At 56.5% G+C, this 11,073-nt stretch overlaps 1 protein-coding gene across 3 annotated transcripts; it reads right to left on the bottom strand.

The window, feature by feature from the left end:
• Positions 1-3,684: 3,684 nt before the first annotated feature.
• Positions 3,685-9,524, bottom strand: ELOF1 (elongation factor 1). Of its 3 annotated transcripts, none has more exons than XM_028088914.1 (4): positions 9,419-9,524; positions 4,881-5,014; positions 4,617-4,719; positions 3,685-3,977 (listed from the first exon to the last, which is right to left on the bottom strand). In XM_028088914.1, the coding sequence occupies exons 2-4, from the start codon at positions 4,994-4,996 to the stop codon at positions 3,879-3,881; spliced, it is 318 nt and encodes a 105-aa protein (XP_027944715.1). In that variant the 5' UTR covers positions 4,997-5,014; positions 9,419-9,524; the 3' UTR covers positions 3,685-3,878. The 3 variants fall into 3 exon arrangements, with proteins under 3 accessions (XP_027944715.1, XP_027944716.1, XP_087873310.1); XM_028088915.1 differs by having other exon boundaries at positions 3,685-4,334; positions 4,649-4,719; positions 9,419-9,523; XM_088017184.1 differs by lacking the exon at positions 9,419-9,524 and adding an exon at positions 8,731-9,403.
• Positions 9,525-11,073: the final 1,549 nt, after the last annotated feature.

The raw sequence follows: 11,073 nt of genomic DNA, 5'->3' as shown, positions 1-11,073 counted from the left end.
GGCCCTGGGCCCCCCACCCTGCCTTCCCCCCCCCAGGGAGGCTAGCTGCTGCTCTCGGCACGGCCGAGCTGGCCCCGCCGACCCCCTCCCCCTGCATGGCGTCCTCCAGCCCCTTGGCATCTGCCTACAGGGTTAGCGTTGCGGTGGGGGGGCAGACTGGGGGGCGTGTGTGTCGGGGGGAAGGGGGCCCTCCTCCCTGGAGCGCCGCAGGATCCAACATCGAGCCGGGTGTGCCCAACAGCACCGAAAGGACGCACTGAGCAAAGCTACCCCAGCTGTCCCCCCACTCCCTCACAGGTGGGTCCCTGCAGGACAAGAAGTCCCCCCAGGCAAAGCCCCCAGAGCCCAGGCTCGGCCCGCCCCCACCCCATCCCCGCAGTGGGAGCAAACTGCATGCCCAGAGGTGCAGCGGACACACGCGGTTTGGTTTGCAGCGACTGGCATAAAATGTGGATGTGACAGCGGCGTTTGTAATGCAAGCACTTTCTTTTTCTATTTCACTGGAGCACAATAAACAGCTGTAAAATCATCCTCTCGGGGCTGCTCTGTCCTGGAGCCTGCGTGGCTCCGGTTCACGTGCCGAGAGGCTTGCTCGGATCCGCTCCATCTCCCATGTACACAGCGGCGCAGACACACACACACACACACACACACACACACACATGCCGTGAGATACACACATGGAGCCCGCGGCCGCGCGGCTGGACCCAGGACAGGCACGCACTCACACACAAAATCCGCACACATGCACTACTGTGTGCGGATGGCGAGCGCATACTCTGCAGCCTTGGGCGCACGCACACACACAACCCCTTTCATAGATACGCACATGCGGTACACGCTCCCACTCAAGACACATCAGCACACACCCTTGCCCGCATACACAATACCCACACACATGCTCGGCACTCGCCTGCCTCTCTGGAAAGCCTGGGGTTGTGGTGAAAAAGCCCGAGCACTGGGACAGGCTAGGTGGGGTGTGAATCACGGTTCCGCTTCACACTAGCTGGGTGACCTGTGGCAACTCACTTGCCCTCCCTAGGCCTGTTTTCCCATCAGGAAGATGAAGACAGAGAGCCTCCTGGGGACATGGGGAAGCTGACATGAAACCGTGCCTCCGGACAGGGGTTGACATTTGGCACTGACCGATGAGAATAGACAAGCTGAGTCCTGGAGGCCCCCGTGGGCAGGTGGGCCCCTTCCGCCCTGGATTGTGGGCAGGTGGGAGGGGACAAGGCAGTGGAGGAGGATGGGCACTTTGGGGGCCCAGAGCAATGGCCCTTTAAAGACTGGCACAGAGCCGGTGAGTAGCTGACTACCCGGCGCGGCTGCCCTGTGCGCCCGGCTGACTCTCTGCCCTCTTCTTAGGGCTGATTTCCGAGGCTGGCCTGCCAGCCCAGAGCCCTAGGAATGTGTGGACAGCCTCAACCTCCCCACATTTCCTAGGGCACCCTGTCCTCCGAGTGATGTGGGCCCCAGCTGTCCTGCCTGGAAGCCACCACCTGCAGAGTTCCAAGGAGAAGATGGGGTGGTGGTGGCAGGGGTTAGAAAAGTGTTCTCCCCTTCCTTCCCTGTAGCAGGGGATGATGCTGGAACATGGGGACTTGCAGAGACAGACACTGGAAGACCCACATGCACAGACGCACACAGCCCCTGGGGCCTTGTAAAAGGGATTCCAGGCGCTCTTGGCCTGGCTAGTGTAGGTCCTGCTCCCCCAGGGCTGGCACGGGGAAGCTATGCTGAGAAGGATCCATGCCTGGCCCAGGGCCCTGCCTCCTCAGGAAAACGGCACCATATTAGCACTTGGCTTGTGTAACTGGGGTGGGCGGGCCCTGGAAGCCAGAGGAATGAGCCCCCTTTCTGCTGGACCACCGAGGGCACCCCCCACCCAGGCGCCTGTCCAAGGCTCTGCCCATGCCCACTGGCTCCTGCCTGGGCCAGGGGACCTTAACCTGGGACTTTGGAGGGGGAGGTGGGAACACCCGGGAGAGGCATGTCAGGGGCAGGGTGGGCCTGGGGGGGGGGGGCACATGCTGGACCCAGCGGCTGGGCCTAGTGGCCCAGGCTCTGGCCCAGGCTCCCAGCCAGCTCAGCATCTCCCTCCCTCGGCTGTTCACACCCCTTACCGCCCTGGGTGGGTCCCAGTCACTCAAACCCAGGCACTCTGCCGGGCCCCTCCAACCTCAACATGGCCCCAGAAGGTTCCATCATCCTTCCTGCTATATCAAGGAGGATTGCAAAGCACAGGTCACCTGGTGCCCAGGCTCGAGGCTGGGTACAGGTGCTGATCAGCCCCAGGCTGTCAGAGCATCAGGACCTCTGTAACTGCAAGACCGTCTGAGGGCACCATGCAATCCGCAGGTGTTCAGCATCAGCCAGGTTCAGAGGCATTTTTTCCAAAACCACCAAGCAATTCACTCAATTCCGACACGACCTAGAGACAGCATCAGATCCCACAGGGTAAGGGCGCAGTCTCATGAAACTGTCCCTCCACTTTCAGGCCCATTGCCAAGTCCAGGTTGTCACCTGTGCTTCTCATCGACCAGCAATAGATCCGGGATTCCCCCTGACCACCTCCTCAGGTTTGATTCATTTACCAGAGCGGCTCACAGAACTCAGAGAAACATTGTATTTTTTTAGATTACAGGTTTATTAGAAAAGAATTTAAATCAGGACAGCCAGATGGAAGAGGTGCCCGGGCCAAAGTGTGGGGACGGGGTGTGGAGCTCCCATGCCCTCCCCAGGTGTCCCCCTCTCCCAGCAGCTCCACAGGTTCACCATCCCCGAGCTCATCAAATCGTGTTGAAGTTTTTATACAGCTTAACCTGCAGCCCCCCTTTCTCTTCCTCAGAGGTTGTGGGTGTTACTGAGGGTCCCACTCAGTGATCATACCGTCTTTTGGTGGCCAGCATCAACTCAGTTGTGATCAAAAGAGGTGCCTTTGAGTGACAAAAGACACCATCATTCAGGAAACTGCAAGGGTTTGAGGAACTCTGTGCCAGGAACTAGGGACAAAGGCCACTATTTATTGTATCACACACGTGCATCTGGCCCCACCTCCAGCCTTCAGTGACCCCTCATCACCTCTGGAAAAAGGTCCCTTTCATGGACCCTTCATCTTCTACAGTGCTCTCACTTCCTCCCCAAGGAAGCCATGAGCAGGTTCCTTAGCCTGGACCCTGGACTCATAGGAAGGCAGACCCTGGGCTATGAAGCCAGGCCTCCTGGGTTCAAGGCCCTGCTCTGCATCCTTTTGGCTCTGGGACCTCGGGCCAATGACTTCCCATCTCTGGCCCAATTTGTCACTGTGAGCCCGGGGCACCCGCCTCACAGGAGGGACAGAGTGGGCCTGGAATGTTACTTCCGTTAGGCTGCCCCCCAGAAAGCCTTCTCTGATTGCCCCAACCAACCGCCCATCCCACCCCAGGCTCCAGTGGCCCCATACAGTCTGTGCCTGTAAATGCCTGGCCAGACATCTGTGAGTTCACCCATGTTCCTTGGGGCCAGCACTACCCTGGTTTCACCCTGAATGCCTGTTGCGTGGACAAAATGGACATTTGGGGACCAACCAAACCCCATCTCCAACGGCCCGCCAGGCCACCTCCGAATGCCTCCATCTCCCCCTCTCCCTCACTGAGCCCCGGGGCCTGACCCAGAACCCAGGAAATCACAGAGAGGCAGGAGTCTGCATCGGCTGCTTTATTTAAGGGCTTGCGGCTGATAGATATCCCCGACCCAGCCCCTCCTCCTCTACAAAAGCAACTAAACATGAAAAGGGGCTGTTCTGCCAGGGCTCAGCCAAGGGGGCTACAGGACCGTGGCTCTGAATCTCAGGCCACAGGCCTTGGAAGCCAGGGAAGGAGGGAGGGCAGTCCAGTTCAAATGGGCAAGGTGCTGGTGAGGTGGGTGAGGAGGCTGGAGGGTCCTGAGGCAGCCTCTGCTGGCCTTGTCTTGCCCAGAATGTCCAAACACTGGCTCTGAGGAGGAGCAAGCAAGTTAAAGGCTTTCAGAGCCAAGTGAAGCACTTCAGGCTCCCCCCGGGGGCAGGGGGGGCAACAACCCCACTTCACCTCCAGTCCGTTCCCACACGCACACTGCCACGGCCACGCTTGCGGCCGCACACACTCACACTCACACCCACTCCATACACGCAGAGGGCTGTGAAGGCCCTGGACCCACACCCTGGACCCTGGAATGTCTCTGGACTGGTAGCCAGTGGGGCAGGTCCACGGCAGGCAGCACTGCCAGGGGAGTGGGTCCTCGGCATTGCTACTGATTGGCGGCCTCGCAGGCATCTATCCAATCGCTGTACACGTCCACTGGTTCTGACAGATCTGGGCCGCTGAGGTCAAGGGCGACTGGTGGCACTGGACCCCTTCCCTGTACACACCTCTCACCGGTGTCAGCCAGGTCCCCGCCCTACACCCTACATATGCCAGCAGGTGGCACCTCTCTTCCCCTGGGCAGTCACAGCCCTGCACGGTGGCAAACAGCAGGACCAGAGGAACAGAAACCAGAGGCCAGTCCCCCTGCTCCTGGCCAGGTGCCCGAGGGCAGCCCATCCGGGGCAGGGGAGCCCTAACTGCCCCAACCCTCCATTCCCCACCTCACCCCACCTTCCAGGAAAAGCCCGGCTTCCCAAGGATACATGTGATGGGTGTCTGGAATTCCTCTAGGCACACGGTACAAGAGATGACTCCGGTGTTGCGGGCACGATCCCTGGAACAGGAGGAGGTGGGGGACTGGTGAGTAAAGCAGCCTGTGTCTCTCGGTGAGGACCTCCCTACCTGGGAAGGTCTGGGGCAGAAAGGAGGATGGTGGGAGCAGGGAAGCTGCCTCCCGACTTTGAGAGGAGAGAGGAGGCCCCATCCCCCACTCACATTTTTACGTCACAAGACTTCTCGTGGTTGCAGAAGGGGCAGGTGAACTGGGTCTCTAGGGTGCCGGTCATCTTCTTTTTGGGGGGTGGCTTCCGTTTCGATTTTCTGCGCCCCATGTCTGTAGGAGGACAAACCTGGGGGGGGGGCAGAAGTCAGCAACTCAAGGGGACCCACAGAGCCCTCCAGCTTGACGCTCTGGGAAGCCGGCCGGGGGAAGAAGGCGGGGCTGGCACCTCAGGCTCCGCCCCTGAGGGAGGAGACTCCCAGGCCCCCGGCGGGCGGGCAATCCAGGTCCACTCGGCGGCGCAGCGGGGGATGGGAGCACGCTCTGGCATCAGGTAGCCTGAGCTCTAATCCTGGCCCTCCCCTTACTGGGTGACCTCAGGCTGGTGACTTAAACTCTGTGCCTCAGTTTCCTTTTAGTAAAACAGAGATGAAGCTGCTATTTCAGAGGGGTCTTGTGGGGCTGCCACGCCACATGGTAAGTAAAGCGCCGAGCACAGAACCTGGCCCGTCCATAATCGGCACCCACACAGGATGCCACTGTTCCTGCTGAGGATGATAGGAGAGACTCTGACAGACCAGCGGCACAGGGCTGGGCAGGGCCTGAGTGCTCAGAAGCCGGTGATTTTTAGGAGCAGCTGCTCCTCTTGTCAAAGGGACGTGCAAGTTGCACCCAGGAGGAATGACACTCAAGGATTATTTGACAGATCCTCCGGATGAACCTCCTGGGCTGCCTCTCCACAGATAAACAGCTGTTGGGCAGAGAAGAGGGGACAAGCATCTCCAGTAGAGAAACGCCACATACCAAGCCTGAGGACAGGCGTCTGAGGGCCCCCGCCAGCATTTGGGGACCATACAGGCAGGAGTGTGGGGAAGGCTAAGGAGGGAGCAGGGGCAGGTGGGAGGGGTTTGGATGGATCCTGGGGGCAGTGGGGAGAGGAAGGATGAAATCTCTGCCTTAATAAGGCATCGAGGAGAACAGGTCAGAGGTCTGAATGCACATGAAGTCAGAACCAGGACCTGGAGGGATGGCAGTGGGTGAGAGACTGAGACAAATCAGTGGAGTGAGTGTGGCGAGAGAAGCAGGGGTCCAGGATGACTCCTAAAGTGGTGGGGGATGGAGAGGCTGGATGGGGGAGAAGGTGGCATCATTCTCTGATGTCTAATGCACAGGAAAAACAAGCTGTTGGGGAAATGATGGGGTCAAGTACCAGAGGGACATCTAGGGACAGACATCTTGGAAGCAGGGGCGACAACTGAGCATGTCTCCCGCGGCAGGCACTGTGCTCAGGGCTCAACGATCACCAGACCTGGGAATGCCTTCCCAAGGCACTCTCCCCTCTCGCCGCACCCCCTCTCCCCCACCTGTGTGGCTTTAGCATCATTCTGCCCTGACACGGGAGGCCAGCAGCCTGCCAAAATAAACACCAGAATTTCACTCATATTTCACAATCGCTCTCTACATACCATCCTCATTCTTAACTTAGGGTGTTCCCAATTCTCTGAGTAAACAGAAGTAGTCCATAGAGAACATCCACAAGCCCCCAAGACCCCCCCATTCTGCCTTCCCTCCTTTGCTATGGAAGAATGTCCATGCTCCCCACAAAACCAATTTGTTACCTTGTCTCCTGGGTCCCAACAACACATTTTCTCTCTCCACTAGATCATTAACAAACACAGTTATTAAATACATCTTAAAAACAACCACCTTGTGGGGTGCCTGGGTGTCTCAGTGGGCTGAGCATCTAACTCTTGATTTCAGCTCAGGTTATGATCTCAGGGTCATGGGATCGAGTCCCGCGTAGGACTCTGCACGCTCAGCACAGGGTCGGCTTGGGATTCTCTCCCTCTGTCCCGCGTCCCTCCTACCACTCAAGGCCTGGGGCTCTCTTTCTAAACAAAAACACAACCACCTTTTCATTCTGTGGGCTTTTCTAGTAGAGCTGTCTGCACTCACTGCTTGCATTCATTTCCTCCCATTCTCCCTCTACCTCCCCACCATTCTGCTCACCCCCTCCTCAGGGCACTGGACACACGGGTCCCTCCTCCCACCCTTCCCATGCGGCTCTCAGGACCCTGCACTCTGTCCCAGCCTCACTGGTGGTGCCTTTCAGTTTCTGCTATTGCTGCTGCCCCCAGCCCCAGCCCAGAAGTCTCTAATGGTACATGAGCCCACAAGCTCAATCTTTGGGCTCCATTTCATTTGTTATTTTTTATTTTTTTTAAAGATTTTTATTTATTCATGAGAGAGAGAGAGAGAGAGGCAGAGGGAGAAGCAGGCTCCCAAGGAGCAGGGAGCCCGATGCGGGACTCGATCCCAGGACGCTGGGATCATGACCTGAGCCGAAGGCAGACGCTTAACCATCTGAGCCACCCAGGAGCCCCTGGGCTCCATTTCATTTGCACTCACCTCCATGGAGATCTCGCCCTGACTCAGGGCTTCAAATGCCTCCTCCATACTGATGCCTCCCGATTTCACCATCCTCAGTGTCTCCTCTCAACTACAGACTGGCTGGTTTAACTGCCTCGGCTACACCTTCACCTGATGTTAACACACGTTTAAACATAACCCATCCAAAACCAAGCTGCTGACACCTCAAGAGGCTCTTCCGGCCTTCCCCATCTCAGCAGATAACGAACCCATCTATCCAAAAACCTTGGACTCACCCTAGATTCCTTTCTCTCCCTCTCACACCCCTTATCTGATCCTGATCCTGCTGCCCTCCCTCTAAAAGACATCCAGAGGGCGCCTGGGTGGCTCAGTTGGTTAAGCGACTGTCTTCGGCTCAGGTCATGATCCTGGAGTCCCGGGATCGAGTCCCACATCGGGCTCCCTGCTCAGCAGGGAGTCTGCTTCTCCCTCTGACCCTCCCCCCTCTCATGTGCTCTCTCTCTCTCTCATGCTCGCTCTCTCAAATAAATAAATAAAATCTTTAAAAAAAAAAAAAAGACATCCAGAATCTGCCCACTTCTTGCCAAGACCATGGTCTGAGTCCAGGAGTCCTGGTCATGCTCACACAGCCTCCTCATTGGTCTCCCTGCATCTCCTTCCCTGCCCACCTCCCTCCAAATGTAAATTCTATGGTGGCAGGGATTTCTGTCTTTTCTTTGTATCCCCAGAGCCTAGAACTGCTGGTGGCCCAGAGCTGGCATGCAACAAATGTTTACCGAATGAATGAATGAACCAATGCCAGGCCCTTCGCTAACCACAGCAATGCTGCAATCAAGGCAGGCAAAGTGTCTGCTCCGGTGGAAGCTGTATTCTAGTAGAAGCAAAGAGACCCTTGGGTGCCTGGGTGGCTCAGTTGGTTATGCCTTCCGCTCAGGTCATGATCCCGGAGTCCTGGGATCGAGTCCCATATCGGGCTCCCAGCTCAGTGGGGAGCCTGCTTCTCCCTCTGACTCTCTCCCCTCTCATGCTGTTTCTCCCTCGCTCGATCTCTAATAAAGAAATAAAATCTTAAAAAAAAAGAGAGACCCTCAACAATGTAATAAGAGAAATAATTTCAATTATCAGTAAGTGCTGTGAGATTAATCAATCAGGGCTAAGGGAATACTTCCGGAGTGGAGCTACTTCAGGTAAGAGTGGGGTGGGAAGGACCCTTTGGGTAAAAGTCATTTAAGCGGAGGCCTGAATGATGAGAGAAAGCAACCACGTGAAATAGTCCAGCTGACGGAACAGCAACTGCAAAGGCTCTGAGGCAGAAGCAGCTTTTTTTCCCAGAAAGAGAAAGAGAAAGTACAGCTGAAGCTCAGTGAGCAATGGGGAGAAAGAGTACGAGACGGGGCAGCAGAGGAAAGCAGCCAGACCCCAAAGGTGTGGCCAGTTCTACAGCCATGCTCTCACCTGCTCAAGGCAGTGTTTTGTTTTCCCAAAGCCTGGCCCTGGGTACCACGTGTAACAGAATCACCTGGGTGGGGGGGTGGTGCTCAAAAAAATGCAGATTTCTGAACCTCATCTCAGACCTGCCCCCAGTGGAACGGGGTGGGAGGCACGATTTGCTCACTGCTGAATCCCCAGCACGGGTAGTGCCTGGTATGCATTAAGCGCTCAATAAATACTTGTTGAATGAATAAATAAGTCTCTTGAATCAGAAGGTACGGATGGGCCCCAGAATCTCATTTTACCCGACGTCTGCTGCATCCCCAACCCCACAGCAGAAAAGGGGTCTGGCCTGTACACAAAGCTCCGGGGGCCTTAGCCACCCCAGTGGCGACCTAAGTCCAAGCGCGCCAACGGGGCCCGGAAAAGGGATCGGTCCCCAACCCTGCCGTGACTCAAGCGGCGGCGAGTGAGCGGTCCCTCCAAGCTCACAGAGGTTTCGGCGACACCTCCCGCCGGCCGCCCGGGAGAGCCGGGCCACCGAGCAGCCGCGCTTAGTGGGCTGGGGTCCGGGGGAGCCAAGCTCCCCGGCAGGCCACCCCCCAAACCCGGGGTCCTCGACGCCTCCTCCTGGACCCCGTGAGCGTCTCCAAGTAGAAGACTGCCCACTCACGCCAAGCCCCAACGCCCGCCGGTGCGAACCGTCACCTACACTCTTCCCCTCGTTGCGACGGCCTCGTTCACCCGGGAGACAGTGGCTTCCGTCTCCCGCCGGAAGCAGAAACCCCCTCTCCTCTTCTCACGCGAGGCCGGGACCGCCCCGCGAGCAGGCCCCGCCTCCTCCAGTGCACACGCGTACTCGCGTACCGGGCCGGGAGGCGGGGTCGTAGTGCGCCTGCGCTTTGGACTGTGGTCCTGCGCACCCCGCTTCTGATGAGTTCCCAGAAGTAGCTGTTACCGCGTTTCGGGAGCGGTGGTGGCTGGGAGTTTCCAGCATTGGAAAAGGCTGACTTGCCCTTGGCCGCAGCATCTTCACTTGTCTTTTCTCTCAGTTCAAGCCCCACCCCCTCGCAGCCCACCTGGATCCCCCAACTGCGGACACATTCAAATATCTCAGTGCTAAGGAACAGCAAATACCAGTACGGCTGAGCCGGTGATGGGGGAGCTTGTCAGACTCTCTTCTCAAACTTCAATAAGAGCCTGCGGATCTTCTTAAAGTTCAGGTCTGATTCATTAGGTCAGGTGTGCGGTCTAAAAGTCTGCATTTCCCAGTGACGTCCATGCTGCTGGTCCGCGGACCACCCTGTGTGCTGAAGTTATAATAGAAAAGGTTGAATACGCATACACGGACCAGATCAGGTGGAGTTTTGTGGGCCATGTTAGGGAGGTTTTGGAGTTGGGGGAGGAAGGAATAAGGCTCTACGAATCCCACAATTTAGGGAAGAGGCTGGACATAAACATAAAGGATCAATTACTACACTCTTCAGTGCAGTAGAGGAATATGTGTGGATTCAGAGCATATGATGGTGGAGGGGGCTGCCAAACTAGTCTGAGAGGTTAGGGAAGGCTTCTCTGGTAGGCTGACGCTGAGGTTGAAATCGAAGACTGAGCAGGAATTACACAGAGATAGCACCTGCAGAACTTCTGATGGAGTGAAGAAGAGAAAGGGATCAAAGACAATTCCCACTGTCTGGAGCCCCTGGGTGCTGCCTCTCAGAGATGATTTGGAGGAGAAATCAAGGGTTGCGTTCCAGCCATGATTTTTGAGACAAGCAAAGAGAGGTATGGGGAAGGCCATTGGAAGTGGAGTCTGGGGTTCAGATGAAGGATCTGGATGTCATTTTGAGAGTCATTCACCTGTGGGGGTTATCTGAAGCCTTGGAGCCAGAGAAAGTCACCTCGTTTCAAGGTGGGGGGTAAAGTATAGCAAAAGAAGAGGACTAAGAAGGAGGCCAGGGCACCCCATCCTTAGATGTTAGGAGAAGGAGTCAGCAAGAGACTGAGCGGACTGGTGAGGTAGGGAGGGGAGAGAGAGGCGAGTGTGTGTCCTTTCCCAGAAGCCTCCAGAAGAAGGAATTTCAAGAGAGGGAGAGTGGTCAGCTATGTCACATGTGGTTTCAAGAGAATTAACTCTGTTGACTCAGCAAGTGTTTGGTCACTGGTGACCTTGATAAGAGCTGTTTCATTAGAGTGTTCAGGAAAATAATTTGTAACATGTATTTAAGTTGAGCTATCTTCAAGGTATCCCCTAGGGGGCAGTGTTACCCTTGGAACTGACTAGGGGACCCTTTTTCAGTGCTGATAGAAACTTGTACACACACACGATGCGATCATACTATATATTACCTTGCAACTTGCTATTTACAC

Source organism: Eumetopias jubatus, unplaced genomic scaffold (genome assembly GCF_037043125.1).
Source record: "Eumetopias jubatus isolate StellerSeaLion01/CBP00866 unplaced genomic scaffold, mEumJub1_p1.0 scaffold_1, whole genome shotgun sequence".
NCBI lineage: Eukaryota > Metazoa > Chordata > Mammalia > Carnivora > Otariidae > Eumetopias > Eumetopias jubatus.
This window is presented reverse-complemented; position numbering and strand designations above follow the sequence as displayed.